The sequence below is a fragment of the Protopterus annectens genome, chromosome 8.part0, assembly GCF_019279795.1.
Source record: "Protopterus annectens isolate FY-2018-M chromosome 8.part0, PAN1.0, whole genome shotgun sequence".
NCBI lineage: Eukaryota > Metazoa > Chordata > Ceratodontiformes > Protopteridae > Protopterus > Protopterus annectens.
Genome location: NC_056741.1, coordinates 833380960 through 833408675, shown reverse-complemented (window position 1 = coordinate 833408675; position 27716 = coordinate 833380960). Strand labels below are relative to the sequence as shown.

At 42.9% G+C, this 27716-nt stretch overlaps 1 protein-coding gene across 2 annotated transcripts in view; it reads right to left on the bottom strand.

Annotated features, from left to right (window-relative positions):
* The window catches only part of FTSJ1 (FtsJ RNA 2'-O-methyltransferase 1), a 1029035-nt gene that overhangs the window by 391304 nt on the left and 610015 nt on the right, over nucleotides 1–27716 (bottom strand). For both annotated transcript variants that reach the window (XM_044080307.1, XM_044080308.1), the window contains one exon: nucleotides 22224–22326. In XM_044080307.1, the coding sequence (XP_043936242.1) occupies nucleotides 22224–22326 (103 nt within the window). The remainder of the gene's footprint in view (nucleotides 1–22223; nucleotides 22327–27716) is intronic.

Genomic DNA, 27716 nt, shown 5'->3' with positions numbered 1-27716 from the left:
TATCCAGAGTCCCTTAGTGTTGGCCTGTACTTCAGAGAAGTAGATGTCAAACAAGAGCGGTCCCAGGACTGAACCCTGAGGTACTCCACTTGTCACTTGTCTGGAGCTGGATTTGGAGTCGGCTACTTTTACAGTGTGGGTTCTATCAGTAAGTCAGTTAGCAACCCATTGGGTGATGTAGGGATTAATGCCCAGCTTAGTAAGTTTATCTATGATTCCAGAGTGGGGGATGGTGTCAAAAGCCTTGGCAAGGTCTAGATAGGCTGTGTGGACCACCTTTACCCTTGTCCATGGCTCTGGAGACTGATTCGAAGAAGTCAATCAAGTTCAGGAGACAAGATCGGCCCTTCACGAACCCAAACTGGGTGGGGTCCAGTGTTTGAAGGTTGCCAATGTCTTTGTTTATAAGTTCTATGATAATACGCTCCATGGCCTTGCAGATAAGGCTTGTCAGACTGATGGGACGGTGGTTTCCGGGATCCAAGGTGGATCCCCCCTTGTGGAGTGGGATAACTGTAGCTGTGCGCCACTCAGTGGGCATGAAACCTGAGGTGAGGCTATGATTAAACATGACACTTAGGTGAGGTGCAGTTCATATTGTAGTTCATGTAGTACACAGACCGGGATGTCATCTGGTCCCATGGATGCTGTATTTTTAGCTTTGGAGAGTGCATTTTTTACCTGTGTAGCCGTTATTACCGGAATTTGGCAATCTTCTGGTATTGAGATGGGCCATTTAGGGGATGAGAGGGGGGTGAAGTTGGCAGCGAATCGATCTGCCACGATATTGGCAATATCCTTGGGATCAGTATATTTAATGTCATTCTGTTTTAGCTCAGAGCAGATCTGAGCATTGCCATTTAGATTCTTGACATAGTTATAGAATGCCTTGTTGTTGTCTTTGGAATCTTTGGCAATTTTATTTTCGTAACTAGCTTTGGAGGATTTTATGAGGGATCTCAGTTTCTTACTGAGGCTGGTAAGGAAGTTTTTTGCATCCTGGGATTTTCCTCTTTTCTGCAACAGTTTCTTCCTTTTGTTGTAAAGTTTGTTTATGGCAGGGGACCACCAGATTGGTTTCTTTTTTTGGATGAGAGCATCTTGGTTCTATTTGGGATGGCACGATTTATGCATGAGTGGATGTGCTCGTACAGTGCCTTAGTGTAGGATTCAGCAGTTGAACTTTCAGCTCCCGTCTGCATAAGTGTCATGAAGTTTGTCACTTCTGACTTGAGTAGCATGAAGTTGGCTTTGGAGAAGTTTTTTTGTAGGTTTCCTTACTGGGGGGTGGGATGTGGATGTTAAGGGTGATTAGCTTATGGTCAGATGTGACTAACGAGGAGGTGACCATAGGTGTGGAGCATCGATTTCCCATGTTGGTAATGACCAGGTCTAGGATATTGGAGCCCCTGATGGGACTATGGATTAGTTGATCCAGGGCGTTGGAATTTATGAATTCCAAGAACCATTGGGCAGAAGTGTTGGTACATGAGTAGCTTTCCCAGTTAATGGCAGGGTAGTTAAAATCACCCAGTATTAGGGTGTTTGGTTCTATCTTAATATTTTCCAGCATGTTTAGAAAGGTGTAGTGAGAATCTTGGGGTATGGTGGGGGATCTGTAGCAAGCTACAATTTGAATGTGCCATCATGCCTAACAATTTTAGTACTTCTGATGCTGGAGCCTTGTTTTTGGAGATATTGTAGACCTGCTGATGGTGTAGTAAGGCTCTTTCTGCTGGAAGTCTGAGTGTGTTGGTGGTAGTGTCCAACTCTGCTCTGATAAAAATGGTATGTTGCGATGGCGACAAGGCAGATTTTCCTGAGTTTATTGTAATGCCCAACTGACTGCAGAGTGAAAGAGTGGTGTCCCTGGCTTGTATGAGTTGATGCCTGGTGGTGGCAGTGAGGAGCCAATGATTTAGGTACAGAAACACCTGGAATCTTATAAAGACTTTTACAATAATAATATTAAAGCAATCTGGGAACAAATAATTTTGGATTTTGGGAGATGGAAAAATTTACGACTGCCAATGTTAGCAAAAGTTTCAATTATCAAAATGAACATATTACCACAATTATTGTATATTTTTAGGTCAGCCAATTTATTAATTTCGAAGAAGTTTTTTAAAAAGATTCATAAAGAATTGGCTAAATTCATTTGTGAACCAAAGAAAACCAGGATATCTTATGATAAATTAATGATCCCAAAAAATAGAGGAGGACTGGAATTACCTAATTTTGAAATGTATTATTTAATTGTAAATTCTAATAGAATTTTAAGAATTGCCAATTATGATATAAATAATACTAAGTGGACACCACTTTGGGTAGTTCTGAATTATAAATATATTCTAAAGTTAAATATCAATCCTAAAGCAATACTTTTTTTAGGTAAGGATACATTGAAATTCTATGGGATTATTGAACACATCAAAATGAACATATTTTCTTTACATAACTTATTTCATTCATTAGATTTGGTTCAACATATGATGGTTTTTCAACCCTTTCATAAGAATCCTAATTTAAAATTGAATAATCAACTAATTGATCTCAACAAGTTTCCATTGATAGTTAATCTAACTTTGATTGATATATATAAACATCTTGACAGCTCGGCCAACCAAATAAGACAAGAACTTAACTTACCTAAAAAGTATCTGGTTATTCTGAGGCAAATTAGAGAACTCGCTATAAGCTATTTTAAAGTTTTAAACTGGAAGAAGAGGCTATTAATAGATGCTCTTTGTTGTGGCAAGCTCTCCAACAGGATCTTAAATATATCACGACAGCAAATCAATTAATTAAAGAATTTCAATTTTATGATAAAATTTTATCATCAAATTACTGGGAAGAGAAAATTTTACTGACAGATAGAAGTAATATGTTAAAAGCAATTGACTTGACCATCAAATCTACTTCTCTTCAAAAATTAATATATACCCAGTTGATGATTTGGAACAATGCATATTATACACGCCTTACCCTGCATAAATTTAATCCCAAAAATTCACCAACTTGTCCATATTGTAAGAATCAACCAGCTGATGATCTTCATATGTTCTGGAGTTGTAAATGTATTTTCAAACTTTGGAATTCCCTTAAGAGTCAACTTCAGAAGGTGGGTTACCAAAGTACAACGTTATCATGGAAATTTATGATTCTGCATATTCCCCCGAAAGAGATCCCTAAATCACAAATTATTATATATATTAATATTTTTCTATTAATGAAGCTTTATATAGCTTCAAATTGGTTAGACCCATCTAAAACTTCATGGCAGAACTTTAGAGTTCTAGCAACAAAAGGTATATTGGCTCATAAATTACTATTAAACCCACAAAATAAAAATGTTAATAATCCAAAAATTTGGGAACAGATTTTTAATATTATACTAGCATAGTATTTTCAACTTGGAAATATTAATAATTATTTATGTGTGTGGAGAGAATTTAGTAATCAACTGTCTATTACTTGCATTTACTCTTATGCTTTTTTATATTTAAATGTATTACATGTAAGCATTCTTGTAAATATTGTATATAGAGTGTGGTTATTAGTGATATTAGTTAATGTTTGATTTGCGAATATATGTTATTTTTGATCTTACTTGTGTTTGAAAATAATATAACAATAAAGATTTATTATGGAAAAAAAAAAGAAACACCTGGAATCTTAAACGTCTCAGGTGAGCCGTGACCACTGCCATGCATTTGGTGAACACTCTGGGGGCTGTAGTGAGACCAAAGGGCAGGGCTTGAAACTGGTAATGATTGGCTCCCAGCAGGAAGCGCAGATGTTCCCTGGATGGTCTGGCCATTTTTATGTGGTAGTACACATCCTGAAGAACTATCGAGCACATCCAGTTTTCTTTCTGTAAAAAGGGAAGTATTGACTGAAACGTGACCACCCGGAACTTCTCTTTCTTGACAGATCTGTTTAGTCTGCTGAGGTCCAATATAGGTCTCCAGTCCCCTGTCTTTTTTGGAACTAAAAAGAATCTTGATCAAGTTCTGGATCCTATCTGGTCTGCTGGGACTGGCTGGATGACTCTTTTTATTAGCAACGATTGGACCTCTATTGTTGCCGGTTCCCTGTAACTGGGTGGAACATCTGGGATTTTTCTCGTCAATGGAGGGGGGTGTGGCGAAAGGAATGAAATATCCTCTGGAAATGATACTTTGTACCCAGTTTTCATTAGTTATTTTGAGCCAGGTGGCTGGATACAAGGATAAGCGACCCCCAAATGCCTCCAGAGTATGACAGTTGGGCCTCCTTTCAGGAGCGCTGGTAGGGCTTCCCAAAAGAACTGATCTGTCATCCTGGTTTTGTAGACCCCCTATGCTGTGAGGGTGGCGTCTTCCATTATTGCCCCCTCCTCTGCCCCTGGAGGGGGGGTTTCACCACATGTGTCCTGAAAGACTCCTTGGGCTTTACGGAACCACATCTTTCCTCCTCTTTGACCCTTGGGTAGGGTCGGGTAGGTGGGGGAAAACAAGACTCCGAAGGCAGAGTCTTTCCTTCTTGCTCACACCTAGTCAAAGTTTCCTTAACTTTGGGCTGGAAAAGGGATGAGCCATCAAAAGGGGTACTGACAAAGGATGACAAAGGGCTCCGCGAAGGAACACAAGCGCATCCAGGAGTGTCTCCTAAGAGCAAATCCTGTACCAGCTGGCCTGCTCGCGCCATCAGCTGCATATGAAATGAGGCGCATGGACAAGTTTACTATGGAGTTGAAGGTAGCAAGCTGGGAGGCAACTTTATCTGAAGCTCCTGCAGCTACTGCACCCTGAAGAGTATCTCCGAGCTCTTTTTGGAGATCTCTTTGCAGTCTAATAAAACGGGTTAGATAGTTGAGCGAATGCAGTGCAAATGTCGCTGAACTGCAAGTGCACTTCCCACATCTATCCATGATCCTAGAATCTCTGTTAGGAGGATGGATAGAAAAGGAAGTTTCTGAAATTTTTTTGGTGGCTGCCGCCATCACCATGGCATCAACTGGCACACCCGTAGTAATAAAAGATTTGTCCTGTGGGGCAGAAATAAATTTATTAGGCCTCCTGGGGACAGGCTCCATGGTGTCCGGAGACTCCCACACCCTTTGTGAGACCAGCTGCATAAGCTCATCGAGGGGTGGAGACACCCAAGAGGTGGAGGGTTGAGACCCGAAAGCCTTCAGGAGAAAGTACAGTTTTGTACCTACCATAAATGTAGATGTTCAAGTGTTCACACTGCTGCAGTCATCATACTTGGGTTATCCTGCCGTCAGGTGGTCCCACAGTCGGCCAGAGTTCCAAAGTCTTGGTCCAGTGTTGTTTGCTGTCGCTTCTTCCCTGACGTCAGTGCGCCAGGGGTATATAAGAGGCATCCAACGCCATTTTCTTCAGTTTTTCTTGCCCCAGATGTCAGGTGCCCCCAAGTAGGTGGGCAATACATATTGCCAATAAAACATGTAAAGGAAATACAAGGAATACCTTCAGTTACAAGCAAATACACCACAAAGGTTGTATCAGATAGAAAGGTATAGAAAAGTTCAGCTAGGTCAGAGGGGATGGAGGGAGGGTAACCTGGACTGCAGCAGTGTGAACACTCGAACATCTACATTTATGGTAGGTACAAAACTGTACTATGTTCGTGTTACACTGCTGCAGTCATCACACTTGGGTTGAATCCCAAAGCTAAGGATGGGCGGTGGAATTAAACAGGGTTTGGAGAGGCTAGTAGGCCCTGCAACTGCAGTGGCAAAGCCAGCTCTGGTTTTAGAGTATAGAGGTAAGTGGTAGTGCTTGATGAAGGTGTGCACTGAACTCCAAGCTGCAGCCTCCAAAATATCCTTGGTTGGTAACCCCCTGAGAAAGGCTGATGATGTAGCCGTAGCCCTGGTGGAATGGGACCTAATGCTAGCAGGTACCGGTTACCCATGATGTGTGTAGCAGAAACGGATACAATGTCCTATCCATTTTGAAATAGTCTTTTGAGATAGCTTTTCCTTGTGATCCTGCAGCATAGGATACACAGAGCTGGTCAGATTTTCTGAAAGCCTTAGTTTTATCCAAGTAGTAACGTAATTGCCTGTGAATGTCCAAAGAGTGCAGGAGCCTTTCTCCTTTGTTCTGGGGATTTGGGAAAAAGGTGGGCAAATGAATAGTTTGGTTTAGGGCCACACTAGATACCACCTTTGGCATAACGGAAAGGTTAGTTCGTAGAGAGACTCTGTCTTGATGAAAAATGAGGAAAGGCTCCACTGCCATTAGGGCCTGTAGCTCTGAGACTCTTCGTGCTGAAGTTATTGCTAGCAGCAGGGCAGTTTTCCATGACAGAAACTGTAAATCAGCTGTAAAAGCTGGTTCAAAGGGTGGCAGTGTAAGCTTTTCCAGAACAAAGTTGAGATCCCAAGTTGGTGCTGGTGTTCTCCTGGGCGGTCTTATGTTCTTAGCCCCTCGGAGGTACTGTCTTAGCAGTGGATGTGAAAATATAGGAGGATCTGTGTTGTAGTGAGCTGAAATCGCTGAGGCGTGGATCTTAATAGATGAAAAAGAAAGTCCTTTGTGCAACAACTCAGTTAAATATTGTAGAATCTGAGGAATGTTTGGAACAAGGGGATTTTGGCCTTTAGCCTGGTTCCAGGTGCAAAATCTTTTCCATTTGTCTGAATAGGCTTTCCTGGTGCTGGGCCTCCTGGCCTCCAGAATGACATCCATAACAGCTTTAGAGAGAAGTGTTGGCTGGTTACTTAGGTAATTTGCCATGCAGCCAGATTTAAAGTCTTGAGCTGGCTGTGTAGAATCTGATTGTTTTGCTGCGTGAGCAGGTGAGGAATTTGAGGCAAAATCCATGGTGGGCCATGAGCCATGTTCCTTAGTATTGGATACCAGTGTTGGCGTGGCCAGTCTGGAGCAATGAGTATCATTTGTGGCCTCTCTAATCTGACTTTCAGCAGCACCTTTGCTTGAAGAGGCAGTGGAGGAAAGGCATACACTGTTAACGTTTTCCAAATGTTGAATGAGAGGGCGTCCACTTTCCAAGCTAGTGGGTGGAATGTCCTTGTGCAAAATTTCCAAAGTTGGTAGTTTTGGGGGTTGGCAAACAGATCTATGTCTAGGCGTTCCCATTTTTGAGTTATCATTGCAAATACTTGTGGATCTAGTTTCCACTCGTTAGGATCCATGATGTTTCTGCTTAGATCATCTGCCAATGTGTTTTTCTTTCCTGGCAGGAATTGTGCTTGTAGTTGAACTTGGTAGGTCATTGCTGTGTTCCACAAGGTCATTGCTTGCCTGCATAGGGGGTAGGAGTGTGTGCCCCCTTGCTTATGTACTACATTACTGTGGTGTTGTCCGTCTTTATTAGGAGTTGTCCTGGATGTAAGAGGTCCTTGAAAGCTGTTAGGGCATTTTGTACAGCTAGCATTTCTTTTTGATTGATATGCAGATGCCTTTGATCTGTAGACCATTTGCCCTGAATGCACTGTTCTGCCATGTGTGCTCCCCAGGCATACTCTGATACATCTGTTGTTATAGTTTGCCTGGCTGTTGGTAAGGTAAAAGGCTGACCATTGTTGAGGTGACATGCCTGAGCCCACCATAGAAACTCCTGTTGAAGGTAGGGAATGAGTGGTACTATTGTTTCCAAGCTGTGGCTGTGCTGAGTCCATATGCTTTTTCAGGTACCATTGTAATTTCCTCATATGCAGTTTTGCAAATGGTATTAGTAGTATGCAAGATGCATGAATCCCAAGGCCTGCAGAATTTTTCTTGCAGGGAGTTGGGTCTTTGTTGCCTTCATTTTGAAGTATTGAGGTCAGCTGTTCTTGCTTGTCTGGCGTGAGGTAAGCCATCTGGGCCGTTGCATTTAAGCTGGCACCCAAAAATATTATGTTTTGAGAGGACACTAGTTTTTATTTCTTTTCGTTTACTGTGTACCCTAGGCAACTTAATAGGTGTTTGACAAACGCCAGATGGTTTAAAATAAATGTCATTGCTTTCTGCTTGAATAAGGTAGTCGTCCAGGTATGGATGTATTTGAATTCCTCTTTGTCTGCAGTATGCAATTACTGGTTCCAGGCATTTTGTGAAGACCCTGGGTGCAGTAAATAAGCCAAAGGGCAGTGTAGAGAATTGATAATGAGTTGAACCTGCAATAAAGCAGAGGTATCTTCTGCAATGTTGTCTGATAGGGACATGCAGGTATGCCTCCTTGAGATCTAACATTACTAGCCAAGCCTTCTTGCCCAGCATGGGAAGAAGCTGCTGTAGTGTTAGCATCTTGAATTTGGGTACTTGCAGATACGTGTTTAGAACTGAAAGGTTCAGAATGGGTCTCCAGGCTTTGTCCTTTCTGCGGACTAGAAAGAGTCTTGAGTAAAATCCTTGTCCTTGCTCTTGTGTAGGTACCTGTTGAATGGCTCTCATGTCCATGAGAGCTATAATTTGTTTTTGAGCCTCTGCCCATTGATTTGGTGGTAGGTTTGGCATTCCTTTTATCCTTGGCAAAGTGTGAAAGTGGAATCTGTATCCTTGTGAGACAATATCTAGGACCCATTTGTCTTTTGTGATGATGTGCCAGTTGTCTTCCAAAAGTGCTAATTTTCCTCCCACGGGAGCTGCCAAGAGAGATTTGCTTGGCAGTCTGAGGGTTAAAGTCATTGTGTTTGTCTTCTGACAGCTTGGGGCCTGTCTTCTCCTCCTTTCTGGGTTGCGGTACCCCATTGTCGGGGCTTGTAAGGGCCTTGTGACTGACCTCTGCCCCTTGGGCATCTGTATTTGCCCCTCTGTGGTCTGTCAGAAGCTGGAAAGGACCAGTTTTTAGTTGGCCAATTTCTGCTGAAACAAGGGGGATGAACCTGTAAAAAATCCTTGACAGTCTGCACAGATTTTGCCTTATCCTCCATTTTCTTTAAAACCGATTCTGCTTTTACACCAAATAAAACATCCTGCTGTAAAGGTGCATCCAATAACTTTGCTTTAACATGATCAGGTAGGGTTTGTTCTTTTAACCAAGCATGTCTATGTATGACAGACCCAGTCACTGCTGCGCTACAGGAAGCCTCCAATGAATCAAATCCACATTGTAAAGTATGTTTTCCCACTTGTTCAGCTGCATGCAACAAATCTTGCATTTCTTTGAAATCAGGCTGCTCTGAATGTGTGCTCATTCTTTGTTTTAATTGAGACATCAGGCATCGCTGATATTTCAGCATGTGAAAATGGCAATTTAAGGCCCTCATAGCTAGAGTAGCTGAGGTATATACTTTCTTTCCCCATCTGTCTAGTGCTCTGGAATCCCTTTCAGAGGGTACAGGATTTTTAGCAATAGAGGCCTTAACCCCTTTGGGACCCTGGGAAATGGTTTCCGGATCAGCAACAGGGCTTTTATATAGGAATTTGTGAGAGTCAGGGACTCTGTAGTATCTGTCTGGTTTGGCTGGTGCAGGAGGTAGAGAGTCTGGGTTAAGGCTAGATTCTAGGTAAACATCATCCACAATGTCTAACATAGGAGGGATAGCAAGTGGTCTGTGCTGGGGTAGTAAAAGGAACTCACAGAGCCTTTTCTTCGAATCAGAGTAATCCTGGCCTTCCCAGTGGAAATGTTCCCTCATGGTATGTAAAATTTCCCCAAAAGAGTAGTCTTCTGGGGGAGATGATGAGGGAATAGACTCTTCAGCATCAGAGTCTTCATAAGGGGGAAAAGAGTATTCCTGTTCCTCAGAAGAATCTGAGGAAATTGAGACCTGGTCAGAGGAAGCATAATCCTCCTCCTGTCTTGGCCTTTTATCAGGAGGGGGATGGGAACCCCTGATTAGGGTAATTAAATCTTCAGCCATCTTAAGCATCTGTTTCTTAGGCATGGGGCCTTGTACTGGAGACTGCTGTACAGTCTTTTTTGTTTTTAAAGGAGTTTTCAGCTTTGCATAAGATTTGATGGTGAGTGTAGTCGGTCTGAAGACACCTTCTGCAACTGAAGGCGTTTCAACTGCACCGGAATCTCCTTCTGCTCTGGAGTCGGAAGGGGCTAAAGATGAAGGCTGCGGTGGCCTAGTAATTTCTGCTTGGGAATCGGAAGACATCTGAGGTTCCAAATCATCGGTCGTCAGGGGCTGTGTAGGCGCCTCAATGAAAACCGGAGAACTGGCAACTGGCCCAGCAGAGGCCTCGGAGTCTGGTTTGGGTCTCGGCTGCCTGTCCTTATCCTTGCGTTTTTTATGCATGCTGGTCATCGGTTGCTCCGACGGCATGGTATAATTAAATTTCCTACCAAAGTAATGTCGGGCGAAATCAAAACGACGTTTAATAGTGCATTTATTAAACCTAGCACAAAACCGACAACCTGTGACGTTGTGGTCTGGGCCTAGGCAAGGAATACAATAAGAATGAAAGTCCTTATGAGGTATTTGCTTCCCACAAGAAATGCAATTGTTAACTTTTTCTGACATCGGACTGAGGCAAGAAAAGGTTCCCCAACGGGGTACTTAGCTTTATTGAAGACTTTGGTCTGAAATTCGAATTGAAAACCTCAGGAGTCAGCCAACCGGCACTTGCGAACTGCTTCTGCTTCGGGCACCGCGCGGCAAGAAAGACTGAAGAAAATGGCGTTGGATGCCTCTTATATATCCCTGGCGCACTGACATCAGGGAAGAAGCGACAGCAACCGACGCTGGATCAAGACTTTGGAACTCTGGCCTACTGCGGGACCGCCTGGTGGCAGGATAACCCAAGTGTGATGACTGCAGCAGTGTAACACGATGAACGTCAGACTCATCTTCAGTAGGGTTGGTGGACTGCCAGCCACCACTCTAAGGATTTCTAATACCTCAGAAAATGAGATATCCTCAGAGGGGGACTGTGGGGACCCTTCGGATTCATCCAAGTTGGTATCAGATGTGAGGGACTCCTGTGGAGAGTAAATGCTTCCTTCTTACAGATTCTCTTCCTGAGAACCTCATCAGTGGGGGCTTCTGGTGAGGTCTCAGAAGAGCAGGGGCCACCCAATGGGGCATCCTGAGGTTCTAGGTCTCTACACTTGGCAAGGATCTGTGAAGCAGAAGCAGACACAGGTGCTTTTGGGGAGGAGGTAGCTGGACCTGAAGTCGAAGATGTCTTAGGAGACCTAACTCTCCTCATGGCTTCGAAGGCACCACTGCTCCGATGAGAAGGGACTGACAAATCCGAGGAAACCGTCGATACCCCCGACACTGAGACACTGGGCTCAGAGCCATAGGTAGGAGCCGAGCTCATCCAAGACGAAGCCCCGAGAGGCAGAGTCTGAACAGACAACTCGGTCCAACTATCCTCCTCGGACCCAACCAGAGTGTGTCGGCTCCTAGATTCCTCAATCAGCGCCAAGGATGTCAGAGTAAATGGAGCCAAAGACAATGGAGCAGACGTCGGCTCCGAAAGCTCAACGATCATCAAATCAGACTCCTCCGGTTACGAAAAAATGGTATGGCTCAGAAGTGGAAGAGTAGTAGATGGTAAAAGGGTCTTCAGTTCTGAAGCTGTTTGGGATGGAGCCGATAAGAATTTAGCAAAGGCCGGTGCCTGTAAAAGCTTCTGCAGCACACGATCCACATCCAAATTGGAAAGGCTAATTGAAGACCGAGATGAGTGGACAGAAGGAGGTACAAACTGCTGGAGTGGAGACTTGGAGACTTGGGTACTTCGGATACTGGTTCCAAAACCGGGACCGGCTCCAAAAGGATAAGACTGTCGGTTCCAAGGTCTGTGGAACCGACCTACAAGATTTTTGTGATTTCTTTACCTCAGAAGTAGAAGTCTTAGAAGACTTTGAGGATTTGCTGGACCCATCCTGGTCGCTCAAAGCTTCTTGAAAGGAAGGTTTAACTAAACCTCTGTCGATTAACTTTCTCCTTCTCTCCTGGAGAACTCTAGAAGAGAAAGAATGATAAATGGAGCAGCCTTCCTGGAGATGCAATGCTCCCAAACAATAAACACAATTCACATGACTGTCCGTGACAGACATTTTCTGCCCCCATTTGGGATATTTCATAAACCCTGATTTAGGGTGGATGTCTTTATCATGGTCAGCCATACTGTAACACTCAATGTCAATAGGGTGCTGCAAAAACTAGACACACCCAAACAAGAAAAACAAGCCCTTTTAAAACAATGGGCTAAAATACTAAACAGCACACACACTGAACTATTTATCTAAAATCTATCAAAGCTGTGACAGAAAGTCACTACTCAAAAAGTACAGTTGTGTACACTTACCATAAATGTAGATGTTCGAGTGTATACACTGTTGCTTTCATCACATTTGGGTTATCTGCTTGCAGTAGCCCTCAGTCGGCCTGATTATCAAAGTCTTTGGTGCTGCGTCGGTTGCTGTCTCATCTTCCATGACGTCAGATAGTCAGGGGTATAAAGCATGCAGCTGATGCCATTACATCAGTTTTTCTTTCCCCAGATGTCAGGTGCCCACCTTAATTGGAAGCAATTTATATATATATATATATATATATATATATATATATATACATATACACACACACACACACACACACACACACACACAAGGTTATACCTCCAACAAAAAAGCAAATACACCAGAAAGCTTTTAAGTATAGTAAAGGAGAATAGAGGTATAGCCAAAAGAAGTCAGGGGGCTAGAGGGAGGGTAACCAGGGCTGCAACACCGAATACACTCGAACATCTACATTTATGGTAAGTGTACACAACTGTACTATGGTTCTTCATGTTTCACTGTTGCAGTCATCACATTTGGGTAGATTCCCAAAGCTAAGGATGGGAGGAGGAATTTTGATAGCATTAGGACCAGATATAAGGCCCTGCAAGACTGCAGTGGCAAAGCCAGCTCTGGGTTTAGAGAAAATTGGCAAATGGTAATGCTTGGTGAATGTATGTACAGAACTCCAGGTAGCAGCTTCTAGGATGTCTCTGGTAGGGACACCTCTGAGAAAGGCTGTAGAGGTAGATGCAGCCCTGGTTGAATGGGGTCTAATCCCCTGTGGGATAGGTTTTCCATGGTGCTTATAGCAGAAATGAATGCAGTGGCCTATCCATTTTGAAATGGTTTGCTTTGAAATAGCCTTCCCCCTGCAGCAAATGCCACCAGCAGTTGTTCAGATTTCCTTTGAGGTTTAGTCCTGTCCAAGTAAAACCTAAGTTGTCTGTGCACATCTAAGGAGTGCAGTATCCGTTCCCCTTTGTTCTGTGGAGTAGAAAAGAAGGTTGGCAAATGAATGGACTGATTAAGAGCCAAACTGGATACCACCTTGGGCATGAAAGAGGGATTGGTCCTGAGGGACACCCTGTCCGCATGAAAGATGATGCAAGGCTCCACTGCCATAAGGGCCTGTAATTCAGATAACCTTATTGCTGAAGTGATTGCTAAAAGGAAAGCTGTTTTCCAAGAAAGGAATTTTAACTCTGCAGTTGCAGCTGGCTCAAAAGGAGGAAGAGTGAGTTTTTCCAATACAAAATTAAGGTCCCAGGCTAAAGTTGAGGCTCTCCTGGGTGATCTTAAGTTTTTTTGCCCCTCTGAGGAACTGCCTGAGCTGTTGGTGAGAAAAGAGGGGTGGGTTCTGTGTTGTAATGAGCTGAAATGGCTGAGGCGTGAATTTTGATGGAGGAAAAGGAAAGGCACTTGTGAAGCATCTCAGTTAAGTATTGAAGAATCTGAGGTAAATTGGGTGCTGCTGTGGCCATCCCTTGAGTTTGGTTCCAGGCACAGAATCTTTTCCATTTTTCAGCATAAGATTTTCTAGTACTAGGCCTCCTTGCTTCCAAAATGACATCCAACACTTGTTTACTGAGGGATGGTAATGGAGAGATTAGGTAATTAGCCAGGCTGCCATGTTCAGGGTTTGAAGCTGGGGGTGCAGAATCTGGCTCTCCTGCTGAGACAGCAGGGTAGGGGTCTGAGGTAGGTGCCATGAGGCCAGCTGTGAAACACTGCGCAAGAGGGGTTACCAATGTTGGCGTGGCCAGTCTGGTGCAATCAGTATCCTCCTTGGTTTGTCCTGTTTGATCTTTAGTAGTACTTTGGAGAGGAGAGGCAGAGGAGGAAAGGCAGAAACTGATAGATTTTTCCAGCTGAAGGACAGAGCCATCCACTTTCCAAGCTTGTTTGTGGGGAGTCCTTGTGCAGAATTTGTCCAATTGGTAGTTCTGGGGAGAGTCTATATCTGGGATCCCCTATTTGTTGATGAACATGTTGAAAATCTTTGGTTCCAGTTTCCACTCGTGTGGGTCCATGAGATTTCTGCTTAGTCTGTCTGCAAGTGTATTTAATTTTCCTGGCAGGAATTGAGCCTGTAGATGAACCTGGTAGCTCAAGGCTGTGTTCCACAGAGCCATGGCTAGTCTGCAGAGGGGGTAAGAATGGGTACCCCCCCCCTGTTTATGTACCACATAACAGTGGTGTTGTCCGTCTTTACCATTAACTGTCCTGGAAGAATGTGGTCCTTGAAGGCTGTCAGAGCATTCTGCACAGCTAACATTTCTTTCTGATTGATATGCAGGTGCATTTGACTTGGGTTCCATTTGCCCTGAATGTACTTCCCTGCCAGGTGAGCCCCCCATGCATTGTCTGATGCGTATGTTGTTATGGTTTGGGTGGCAGGTGGTAGAGTGAATGGTCGTCCCTTGTTTTGGTGGCAAGCCTCTGCCCACCAAAGGAATTCTAACCATAGGCAAGGTATGATAGGAATCATTGCTTCTAGACCCTGAGAATGTTGGCACCATAGGCTTTTTTTAGATACCATTGTAGTTTCCTCATATGCAGTCTTGCATATGGAATTAGTAGAATGCACGAGGCCATGATACCCAATGCTTGCAGTTTTTGCCTTGCAGATAGGCAGGGGTTTTGTGGCCACTAGTTTGAAGTAATTTGTCAAATGAATTTGTTTCTCTGGAATGAGGAAAGCCATCTGGGAAGTTGTGTTCAAGCTTGCTCCCAGGAATATAATTTGTTGATTTGTACCAGATGTGATGTTCAAACTTGCTCGCAGAAATATAATTTGTTGATTTGTACCAGATGTGACTTATTTTTGTTTATGGTGTACCCAGACAAGTTAACACCTTTTGTACAAATGCCAGATGATTCAGAAGTATGACCTGGCTTTCTGCCTGAATTAGACAATCATCCAGGTATGGGTATACTTGGATATTTCTTTGCCTGCAAAATGCAATGACTGGAGCTAGGCACTTTGTGAATACCCTGGGCGCAGTAGATAAGCTAAAGGGCAGTGCAGAGAACTGACAGTGCATGCAGCCTGGTTTGAAGCATAGGTATTTTCTGCAAGATTCCCTAATTGGGATGTGCAGGTAGGCTTCATTTAAATCCACTGTTGCCAACCAGGCATCTCTGCCCATTATGGGAAGCAACTGGTGAAGAGTTAGCATCTTGAATTCTGGAATCACCAAAAAAGTGTTTAGAATAGAGAGGTCCAGGATAGGACGCCATGAATTCTCTTTTCTGGGTACCAGGAAAAGTCTTGAGTAGAAACCTTGTCCCTTTTCCTCTTCTGGTACAGTCTGAATAGCCTTTAATCTTGAGAGAGTGAGTACTTGCTTTTGAGCCTCTGCTCACTGATTTGGGGGTAGATCTGGCCAACCGTTTGGAGTTGGTAATCATACCTCTCAACCTGGAAACATCAAAAATCTGGACAAGGGCCATGAAAAATAGGTACAAATCTGTACGCTGATTAACATCTAATTTGCATACATAATTATGTGACCCCACCCACTCCAATGGAATTGTGGGTTACCAACTTTCGAACACAAACTGAAGAACAGACAACCAAAATATGGCACCAGAGTCCCCCTGCAGCCATTCCAATGTCCCATTACCTGGCTATTTCGCCCCATTTACCATAAACACTAATGTGTGCATACTGCTTTACTTCTACAATGATTATTTGGATTTTATTTTACATTTTGCAGCACATCAATGCACAAACACTAACAGACATCTGATAAACAAAGTAATACTGTCTCACAATAAAAATAGACTTGGCATTAAAATTTCTCTGCCCTTGAAACTCACATTAATTAAAACATCACTGAAACCTGCACCACATCCAAAGAAAATGCATCTGACCAGTGATGGATAAAGATTACCTTTGGGCTGTTTTCAAATCATTGGCCCCTTGCACACAAAACAAGAAACATACATGTGTTCTTTTCTTTGATACACCTTCCTGACTTTATTAAGTTATATTCCTTGTATAATGCAGCACACTTGTTAGACAGAGCACATTTTAAATTTATTGTTTGAATGAACATTTTTCCAGTAGGCTGTACTGTTGGCAATGAAATAAAATGCATGAACCAATAATTACAAATCTGCCCAATTCAGAACATTTCCATCATAAAAGTCTACTTCCACACCCAAACTATAAACAGAATGACAGCATTGTAAGCCACAGGCATCTTGCACACACTTATTTTCAATTTCAGGATTTTTGGGGAGGCAAAAAGTTAAAAACCAAGGACACATTTTAAACATTGCTTGTATAATTTTGGAAAGTTGCTAAAATAAAATGCTGTGTTACCACCATGCATGTTACTAATAAAAAAAGAGAAGGTACAGGCGTCTAACTGGTGGGAGACCAAAAATTGGTGAAAGACCAAGAATTATAGCAGATACACTTCCACTTTTCCATAGCAAATTTATTATATAAAGGGAAACACAGTAGCTTCTTCAGGGTATACAGAATAGCGCCAAAAAGCAAATTTAAATAAAATGATGTTACATAACAGTCACGTCACTTCCCACATTCATTTAAAAGGGAAACTAGACAATCTGTCTTACATATTTTAAACCCTAATAAAATCTAGAACTACATATCCCAGAATCACTCCAGTGATTTAAAAAGAAGTTCTAAATTCTCTAATAAATATCCTAAACATGTACATATACGTATATAAAACCAGTTGCGATAACAATTTCACATCGTTATCAAACAGCCAGATTTCCTAAATAACCACGTAGATAGAAAAACATTTTGAACACTTATCAGCCCCTAAGATTTTATTTATAAAAATCTTGCATGCATGTTACTGGCAAGTCCTTAACCCAGAATACTATACACACTACAGTCAGTGCAACATACCACTTGTGATCGCTAATTACTGTTATTGTTGACAGAAAACGAGTAGTATTGCGTGGCGCTCTATTAACCTTGGGAAAGCCGCACGGAAAGGATACTGTATTATCCAAGTAATTCTAAAATATTTAAAGGCATAGACAACACAGTACTATTTCATAGAACACGTGTTTTTTAAATATCTCGGGAGTGGGATTATCGAATGTGTACATACCCAACGTGGAATGCCTGAGTGGTAATGTAATCCTGATACACATATAGCGGTGACTTGTGTAGTCAACCGAATTATGTGGACCTGAGTGACAGTGATAGGCTGCATACGCTGCCCTGGGGTATAGCTAGAAATGTATTTTTATACTGAGAGTTGATGTTGTTGCCCTCTCCATCCAACTGTCATTAAAATATATTTAGCCCTCAAACTGTCCCGTTCAGAAAGGAGGATATTATTGTCAGCTGTTTGCCATTTATAACCCTAAAAGACTGCTTTTAGAGGGCGCATTCCTGTAGCATAGCTTCCGTAGTTTTATAGAGGAAACACTACTTTATACAGTTTTATAATACGTTCTGTACTTTTTGATCCATAATATTTCTGAGAAATGTCAATAATAATGAACTCACCTGAGTACACCCTTGATGATGTATGTCACTTTTGTTTTTAGTAGATTATGACAATTGTAGGTTCACCAAACACAGAGTGTATCCCAGCCTTTAGATGATGTTATAGAATGCATCCACATGCGATTTTTATTATTTTGTATATGTTTGTTAACCGGGTAAGCCCAGCGAACACAAGTACCGCCAAGGGCAACCTGAGAACACCGGTCAAACAACTTGATCACTTAATCATGCAGTAGGCAAAAGGAAGATCCTTATTTTTGGATAACACGTGGAATTCATTCACATGCAATACCTACAGCTTTATAATCATCGTACAGTTGTTAACTTGGTAAGCATGCTAGGCAGCCAGCAACAGTTTAATTCCGCCTGCTCACAGCCAGCCGGAATGATGGCGTGAGCTCCATGAGCTCAATTCCGACTGGCTGGTAGTGCTCTGGCGTCATCGCGTGATGATGTCAGCTCCGACAGCGCAAATTTAAAAAATAAAAACAAACTGCAAAGAAATCGGAAATGAAGGGGTACCACTCGGGAATCGTGGCACCCCTCCATTTGGACCCCAAAACTCGGTAAACACCGAGTAATTCGGGACGGTTGGGAGGTCTGTTGATAATGTGTGGAAGTGAAATCTGTATCCTTGGGAAACTATGTTTAAAACCCATTTGTGTTGGGTAATGAGTTCCCAGTTTTTTGCTTGCAGAGCAATCTTTTCCCCTAAAGCAGCAATCAGTTGAGAAGTGCTTGGAAGTTTTAAAGTTAAGTCATTGAGACAGCTTACCATAGGGGGAGTCTTACTACTCCCTGATTTGGAAGTGGGAGCCCTCCACTGCTTAATCCTGTGCATAATACCCTGGGACTGAAGCCTGGGTGTTCTGCTGGTTCTGGGTTTGAACTGAGAAGGCCTGGAAGAGGCAGGAAAGGACCATTTTTTTGAGGGCCAATGCCTACTAAATCTAGGAAGCTGAACTTGTAAGAAATCTTTAACAGTTTGCATAGATTTAGCTTTTTGCTCCATATTTTTAAGAAATTCTTCTGCTTTGTCGCCAAACAGGCGGTCCTGATTTAAGGGAGCATCCAGCAATTTAGATTTAACATGATCTGGCAAAGATTGCTCCTTAAGCCAAGCATGCCTTCTAAGTACAGACAGCAGCCCTGCAAGATGCCTCTAGTTAATCAAAACCACATTGCAAAGTATGTTTTCCAACCTGTTCAGCAGAATGCATTAAGTCCTGCAAATCCTTATTTTCAACACAATCAGGAATCAACATCATTTTCTGTTTAAGCAATCCAATAATATACTGCTGATACTTTAACATATGAAACTGGCAATTTAAGGCCCTGATGGCCAAGGTTGCAGAGGTGTATACCTTCTTACCCCATCTATCCAGGGCCCTGGAATCTCTATCAGATGGGGTAGGATTTTTGGCAGTAGTAGAATGTTCTCATGATCCACAGCAGGATTTTTAAAAAGGAACTTGTGAGAATAAGTAACCCTGTAATATCTATCAGGTTTTCTGGGAGCAGGAGGTAGAGCGTCAGGGGCCAAGCTAGATTCCGAAAAGGCATCATCAACAATGTCCAGCAAAGCAGGAGGGATCGCTAAAGGCCTGTGTTGAGGCAGCAGTAAGAAATCTCTAAGCCTCTTTTTAGAATCAGAGTAATCCTGGCTTTTCCAGTGAAAATGCTCCCTAAGAGTATGCAAGGTTTCACCAAAAGAAGAATCCTCTGGGGGGGAGAAGCAGAAGGAATAGAGTCCTTTGCATCAGAATCCTCATAGGTAGATAAGGGTAAATCCTGGTCATCAGAGGAGACAGAAATTTCAGAATCCTGGTCAGAAGTATCATAAGCAAAGAGGGGGAAGGTTGGTTTCCCCTGATTAAAGTAATAAGGTCTTCAGCCATTCTTATCATTTTTTTAGGCATACAGGCCTGACCATGCGGTCTAGACGTCTGTTTCCTAGGCATGGTTTGAGTTTTAGACCCAGAAGAAGAATATGGCATCGGTTTAATATGCAAGTCAGTAGGCCTGAATACACCCACAGAAGCCGGTGACTGCACAGTGGCTCCAGACCCATCCAAGGTAGAGACATCCGCAGGTTCCACAGATGAAGCATCTCATGGCATACCGGACTCCGAATGGGTCTTAGTAGAAGCCTGCGAATCTGAAGTAGCTGGTATCAGGGGCTGCGAAAGCGCCTCACTGAGTACCGGCGAACTGGCGACTAGCTTAGGAGAAGAGTCGTCAGCAGCTTTGGACCTAACCGGCCTGTCTCTGTCTTTATCTTTGCGTTTTTTTCAGAATGTCAGTAGTCGGGTGGCTTACCGAAGACATATCTGGAAAACTGAACAGATTATCAAAATATTCAGAAGCGAAAATGCACCGACGACGAATAATTTGTGATTTAAATAAGGCACAAAACCGACAGTGAAGTACATCGTGGTCAGGGCCTAGGCAAGGAATACAGTACGAATGAAAATCTTTATGAGGTATTTGCTTTCCACAAGAAATACAGTTATTGACTTTTACTGACATCGGTTTAGAGCAAGAAAAAGTTTCCCCAATGGGGTACTTAGCTTTAGTTGAAGACTTTGGTTCTGAAACTCGAAAACGAAAATTTCAGGAGTCGGCCGACCGGCACTTGCAAACTGCTTCTGCTTCGGGCACCGCACGGCAAGAAAGAGTGATGTAATGGCATTGGCTGCATGCTTTATACCCCTGACTACCTGATATAATGGAAGATGAGACAGCAACCGACGCAGGACCAAAGACTTTGATAAAACAGACTGACGGCTACTGCAAGCAGATAACCCAAATGTGATGACTGCAACAGTGAAACATGAAGAACATCTCTAAATACTAAACATATTAAAGATGTGACAGAAAAGTCACAATTCAAAATTCTAAAGATTAAATATACCAAGCTGTGTCAGAAAAGTCACTAATCTAAGCACACAACTACAATTTAAAGAACTATTAAAGATTTAACAAGGCTTAAATAAAAAGAGGCCAATTACTAGTAGAGAAAAAAGGCACACCAAGGGAAGGGAAACTACACAATAAGCTATTCTAAGTATCTAAAGATAAATATCAAAGAATTTGTATCAATATTATAATATATTTCCAAGAGCTAGCGAGAACCTCCGATCTACTGCAGCGGCAAACTAGATCTGGGATAACACTAAGCGCATCATGGGATAGGGACTTGGCCTCGAGCCATCTCCAGACCTCGAGCTTTGTAGTAGGCCTACTCGGAGCAGAGGATCGGCTCCGAACCCATCTGTAAGAATGAAAGGCGAGATAGAACAACTTCACATCAGCTGTTTGGTAACTGTGATTCAAAAATACATATACGGTGGATTACAATCCAGAGTGGTCATTTTTGCAGTGTTGAAAAGTGGACGTATAATTGGTTATTTTCCACATGATGTCAGATTCTTTTGAAACTGCCTATAATGCCTTTACTGCTCATTTCCAGTACAGTTGTTGTAAAAGACCAAGCCTTGGACAGACAATTCCTTTGATATTTGGGGATTTAGCGGTAGAACAACTGTTTGACTAACTGCATTGTTTTCCCCTTCTCAGAGAAACGGCTTTCAGCAAGTTGCTTTTACCTAGGGGAATGAAACATCCAGCCCATCAAGTTTTCTGGAAAAGGCTGAATACAGAGACATATATGCTTTCTGGACAAAGAGCATGTAGAAACAGAAGAGGAACAAACATCAACAGTGCCATAATTGCAAGTTAAAATGCGTTTAATCAATCTTACTAAGAGATTTTATTTATTTGTTTATTGTTTTCTTCCAAGGAAATAAATCAGCAAATCCCTGAAACAAATCTTCTACCTGTTCAAAGATATCCTCTGGTATTGCACCATAACTACAACTCTCTCTCTCTCTCTCTCTCTATATATATATATATATATATATATATATATATATATATATATATATATATACACACACACACACACACACACACACACACACACACACACGAGAGAAAATGGAATGCACAGGCATGATGTTCTTCTGCAGCACTGAAGGTTCAGATACAGCAATGAACCAAGGTTTCAGCAAGACAAACTGAAGATCATGCATTCACTGGAAAGTTCTCGCCTTAGTGAGGGCACTTAAAAGGTTGGTGTAAATGACAACAGCTCATAGCAAATGCCAGGAACACAACCATACCTGTATTAACCAGATTATTACCAGGACACAAAAGATTAAGTACATATTCTACTTTCTTACTACTTATATAAATGACAGCAACACTTGTATTTAAGGTACTACTTTGGGTGGCAGGATAACTGCAGTATCTCCATGTGCTACAAAATCTTTCACCTGTTCTGGAACAAGTGACCTGGCAGCCAGGCTGGTGATGCCTGGTAGAGTAAGTCAAAGGGAAAAAGGGCAAAAGGGTGACTCAGTGGTACAAACAAGAGCAAAGTTCACTGTAAAAAGTAATACATACATAATGAAGAAAAAAAAAAACTACTTTCATCATCTGAGGTACTCACCAATGCTGGAGTTTCGGCTGCTCCTAGGTTTAGCACAAGTCACCTCTGAAAAGAATATCTTCAGCTGAGAGTACAACAGGGTGACATCTTTACCTCGGAAAATCTAAAAGAAATGGCAGATAGTTATGCACAGCTAGGTAAACTATTGCTAACAGAATACTTAAAGACTCCATTTAAGCCACAAAAAAAATAAATGTTTGCACAGAGCTTTATTTCATATTCTTGTTTGCTGTACAGAATCAACTATGTAGAAAGCATCAAAAAGCACTTCTGTCCCACTATCATTTATTCTTCAGCAGATCCCCTCAAAATAACACAGGGCAAATACTTAAATGAAGCATGAACATAGGTTCATAGGTAGGTACTAGGCTATTGGCCCTAGGGCCTATACAAGCCTAGCCAAAAAGGTACCCTGGTTTTCACCATCCAAGAAAATTATTTTCCTGTGGCCCTGTCGAGCAGAGCCACAGAAGTGATCTCCGGGGTGAATTTCCTATTTCCCAACCAATCATCGAGATTTTCTTGAAGACTGCTAATGAGGGAGCTTTGTTTGATATAGATAGGTAGCTTGTTCCAGAGTATGGGAAGTCTCTGGGACAGGAATCTATCTCTCCAGCATGTTCTGTTTATTGTAGTGACAAGGTTTAGGTCCCTAGAGTGTGTAGCTCGGAGGGACTGAGATTTCTTTAAGTGGAGCATGTTCCAACATCTCTGGGTTTGACATAGCTTTGTATGTTAGGCAGAGATCGCCTCTGAGTAGGTGATATGCGACAGAGTAAAGATGGAGTTTTTTGAGATGGTCTGCATAGGGCATCTTTTTGAGGCCACTAATCCTCTTTGTGAGGTATTTCTGTGGCCTTTCCAGTTGTTGTAGATGTCTTGTGAGGTACATACCAAAAGGGGCACTGTACTCTACAATGGGTCTAATGAGTGATGAGTAGAGGGGAACAATTACCTCTTTTTTTCCTGGATGAGAAACCTTTTGTGATGAAGTGTGCCACGTAGAAGGATTTCCTGTCTATTGCAGCGATGTGATTACCAAAGGAGAGACTACTATACCCACCTGTGTCCCAAGGTCTCATCACACTTTCGGTGTTAAACAGACTACCGCTTATGTGGTAGTTCATGGGTAGAGTTTTTACCAAAAGGGATGACAATGCACTTTTTGGCATTGAGCTTGAGGCCATGTCTTTGACACCAGACATCTGACTCAGTGAGGCTTTTTTGTAGGATTTTCACATCATTAGGAGTTTTGATTATGGCTCCTAGTTTGCAGTCATCTGCGAACTTCATTAGCCAAAGACAGGACAGTTGTGTGCACTTACCATAAATGTAGATGTAGATGGTTATCCTGCCAGGGGTAGCCCTCAGTCAGCCCGAATACCAGAGGCTTAATATTTCTGTGTCAGTTGCTGTCGCTTCAAGACTGACATCAGGTTGTCAGGGGTATAAAAACAGGCAGCCGACACCATTACATCATTTTTTCTTGCCCCAAATAGGGAGCTAAGTTATGGTGGAAAAACACCACCAGTAAAAAGTAAATATCAATAGCCCTGTAAGGAGGGAGAAAGAAAGACAGAGAGAGACACAAGAAGGCTGGGAAACGAGGACTGCAACAGTGAATACACTCGAACATCTACATTTATGGTAAGTGCACACAACTGTACTATGTTGTTCATGTTCCACTGTTGCAGTCATCACACTTGGGTTGATTCCCAAAGCTGAAGAATGGGTGGAGGCAGTCAAGAAGAGTTGGGGCTGGCTAGTATGCCCTGCAGGCCTGCTGTTGCAAAGCCCGCCCTGGATTTGGAAAAGATAGGCAGGTGGTCATGCTTGGTGAAGGTATGAACAGAACTCCAAGTAGCAGCTTCCAGAATGTGCCTGGTAGGGACTCCTCTGAGAATGGGTGTAGAGGTTGAAGTTGCCCTAGTGGGATGCGTTCTGACCCCCTGAGGGGGAGGTTTCCCATGGTGTTTGTAACAGAAATGGAAACAGTGTGCTATCTATTTGGAGATGGTTTGTTTTGATATGGCCTTGCCCTCTGCCCCTGGTGCAAAGCTGACTAAAGGGCTTAGTCCTATCAATGTAGAATCTGAGCTGTCTGTGCACATCTAACGACTGCAGGATCATTTCCCCCTTATTTTGAGGATTAGGGAAAAAGGTGGGCAAATGGATAGATTGGTTTAGAGCCACACTGGACACCACTTTAGGCATGAAAGTTGGGTTAGACCTGAGGGAGACACTGTCAGCATGAAAAATAATGAAGGGTTCCACAGCCACAGACCAGTTGTTTTACATTAGGAAGGTTTGTGGCATGCACTGTGGTGGCAGGACAGGTAGCTTTCATCCTTCTAAGTTGGGAACTGCTGATTGAGAGCCCAGTGTCTGTTATTCTTAAAGTGTATTAGTTCTGGTTTAAGCACTTGGGCTTCAGGCCAGTTATTTTACATTAAGAAGGTTTGTGGTCTGCACTCTTGTGGGAGAAGAGGCTGGACTCTGCCCTTCTGAGCTGGGAATTTCTGGTTAAAGGTTTATAGTGCCTGAATATTTGAAATGTATCTTACTGAAATTGGTACACCTTGTTTGCTGTAGCATAGACTAGATCCAGGCCTGCTGAAACTAGCTTTCTTTATATGCTTGTTGTTTGTTTGCTTTTTTTCCCCCTGGAACACTAATTCCACCTAATAAGCGGCTTCTCAGCACTTCTGTGGGTCACTAGTGATATCTGCATTGCTTACTGTACTTATTTCCTTGTTTCACTTGAAAGAAAGTTACTGTTTGTCGTTTTTGCATTTAAGTTACCTGTAACACATTGCACTTAAGTTACCTGGCACTTGCTCACTAAAGCAATTATATAAGTTCAGCACTAAAAATTAAAAGCACTACACCCTCACTCCCCACTGGCCCTTGTTTTCAATTATAAAGGAATTCCCAACATTATTCTAGCATGTCCATAGGTCAGTTGTCAATCTTCTCTCCAGTCCAGCTGGTGAATCTGGGAATCTTGAGGCAATGTTACAACTGCCTCATGTACACAGACAACCCTCTCCTCCTCCCAACAAATTCCAACACATGTGAGAGATGCAACCATATAGCCAAACTGGAGGCTAAGCTCTCTCAACTCAGTACTGGCATAACCAGTCAGGAGGAGAAGGAAACCACACTCACTACAATTCCAGTCTCACATAGACCTACCACGACAGCAAACCAAACACATAATCAAACAAAAACATACTCGGAGGCTCTAAATAAAGATCTGCCTAAGCAGCAGAGACCTCCAAAGCAGACACCAAAGCAACCGCTACCCCAAAACAAAACATGTGCAACACATATCTCACAAAGCCAGTGTGCCGAACAGTCACAGCCCTTAAGACTAAACAACATACCTGATACACTTGTAATAGGTCACTCTATTGTCAGGCACACTGACGTCCCGCTCACCAGGCTGAACAAGGAGAGGGTCACGGTGAGCAGCCTGTCGGGCGCTAGGATCCGCCACATAACACAAGCACTCAGGTCACTCCAAGCCAAGTACAAATATGACTCAGTCATTGTCCATGATGGTGTGAATGACCGAGACGTACCTCCCTGGACTACATGAAAAGAGACATAGAGGAGCTCTCTGAGCATGTAGCCCAGGCCGGTATGACCCTGACCTTGAGTAGCATCTTACCCTCACCAAGAATGATGCCACAATATGAAGACAAGATGATCAATTTCAACAACTGGCTTAAGTACTGGTGTCATTCAAAGGGGATCCAATGCCTGTCAGCTTGGGATGATATGCTCGACAAGCCACGATGCTTCGCTAGGGATGGCTTGCACCTGTCACCCCTGGGATTTCGGATATTGGCAAAGGCTCTTGCTACCCCCATAGTGCCTTTTTTAGGCAAGGCTCAAAAGACAAACCCACCTCCATAGGTACCACAAGGGATAAGAAACTAAGAGTAATGCTACTCACGCCAGAAGTCTAAACCTCAAGATGCATGCACTCAAACTCTCCTTAGCATGGAGAACATCGACATCTGTGCAGTAACAGAAACCTGGTTCAGGGCTCCGAGAGCACCCCAGCACTACCAGGTTATACCTCATAACATGCTTTTCGCCCCAAAACTTGGACCGAACCACAAAAGGAGGGAGTATCGATATTCATCAAAGATACCCACACCTCCAGGTTGGTGGCAAAGCACGAAGCATCAGAGACTATCCATGTGCAACTAAACAGTGGGTAAAACTGCCTTCCAGTTTATAGCCTGCTACAGACCACCCTCCCAAACCCAGGAACCCCACTCGGCCTTCCTGAGAACACTGGAAAATATGAAGGTCTCTCCAAACATCATTATATTGGGCGACTTCAACTACCCAAACATAGACTGGGAGCATTACTCTAGCTCCAACACCCTAGCCCAAAGGTTCCTAGAATTTACAAACTCAAATGCTATGGAACAACTTGTTACCACTCCCACAAGAGGGGAAAACATACTGGTCCTGATCATCACCAACATGGGGACTCTATGCTCCAGACCAGAAGTGTATCCCTCACTGGTAAGATCAAACCATAAACTAATCTCACTGGATATTCACATCCTGACCCCACCCCCTGCCCAGAAAACCACAGTGAAAAACTTCTCTAAAGCAAATTTCACACTCCTCAAAACCAAGGTGGAATCCTTCAAAGCCCCCGGCCTGTGGAAAACACGGCCCAGACCACAGAATCCTTTATAAACGCATTCTATGAACACCTTCAGGAATGCATGGATCATGCGATCCCAAATAAAACCAAGACCCAATCCTCCAAAGGCAGACATCCTGTCTGGTGGACCCCAGCCATAAACAAACTATACAATAGAAGGAGGAAGCTACTAAATGATAGAGCAAAATCCCAAAAAAGGGAAGGCATCACTGATCAGTATTAGCAAAAAACTACAGGCACTCATAAAATTGTCTAAGGCCAGCTTCGAGAGAAAAATTGCACAGGACACTAAGGATAATCACAAGGCTTTCTTTAGTTATGTTAGGAACCTGGGTGGTAATTCCCAGATATGCTCAGAATTAGTCCAAAATGACAAAAAATACACCGAACCCACAGACATTGCCAACATCCTAGCTGACAGGTTCAGCGCAAACTTCTCCCCCCCTCCCCACCAAAAGGGCGAATATCTATCCTAGCAGAGTGCTGCCCACCTGACATCTCAGATGCTTAGGTAAGAGCCACCCTCTCCAAAGCAAAAAACACAGCATCAATGGGACCAGACGGTGTCCTGGGCTGCGTCCTACATGAACTCCAAGAAGAGCTAAACCCAAACATAAAACTACTGTTCAATCTCAGCCTTACTAGAGGATATGTGCCCAAAGAGTGGCGTACAGCAACAGTGGTCCCTCTCCATAAAGGTGGTGCCTCAATGGATCCTGGAAACTATCGCCCCATAAGCCTGACTAGCTTGGTCTGCAAAGCTATGGAAAGGATCATCATGGACCTCATAAATAAAGATA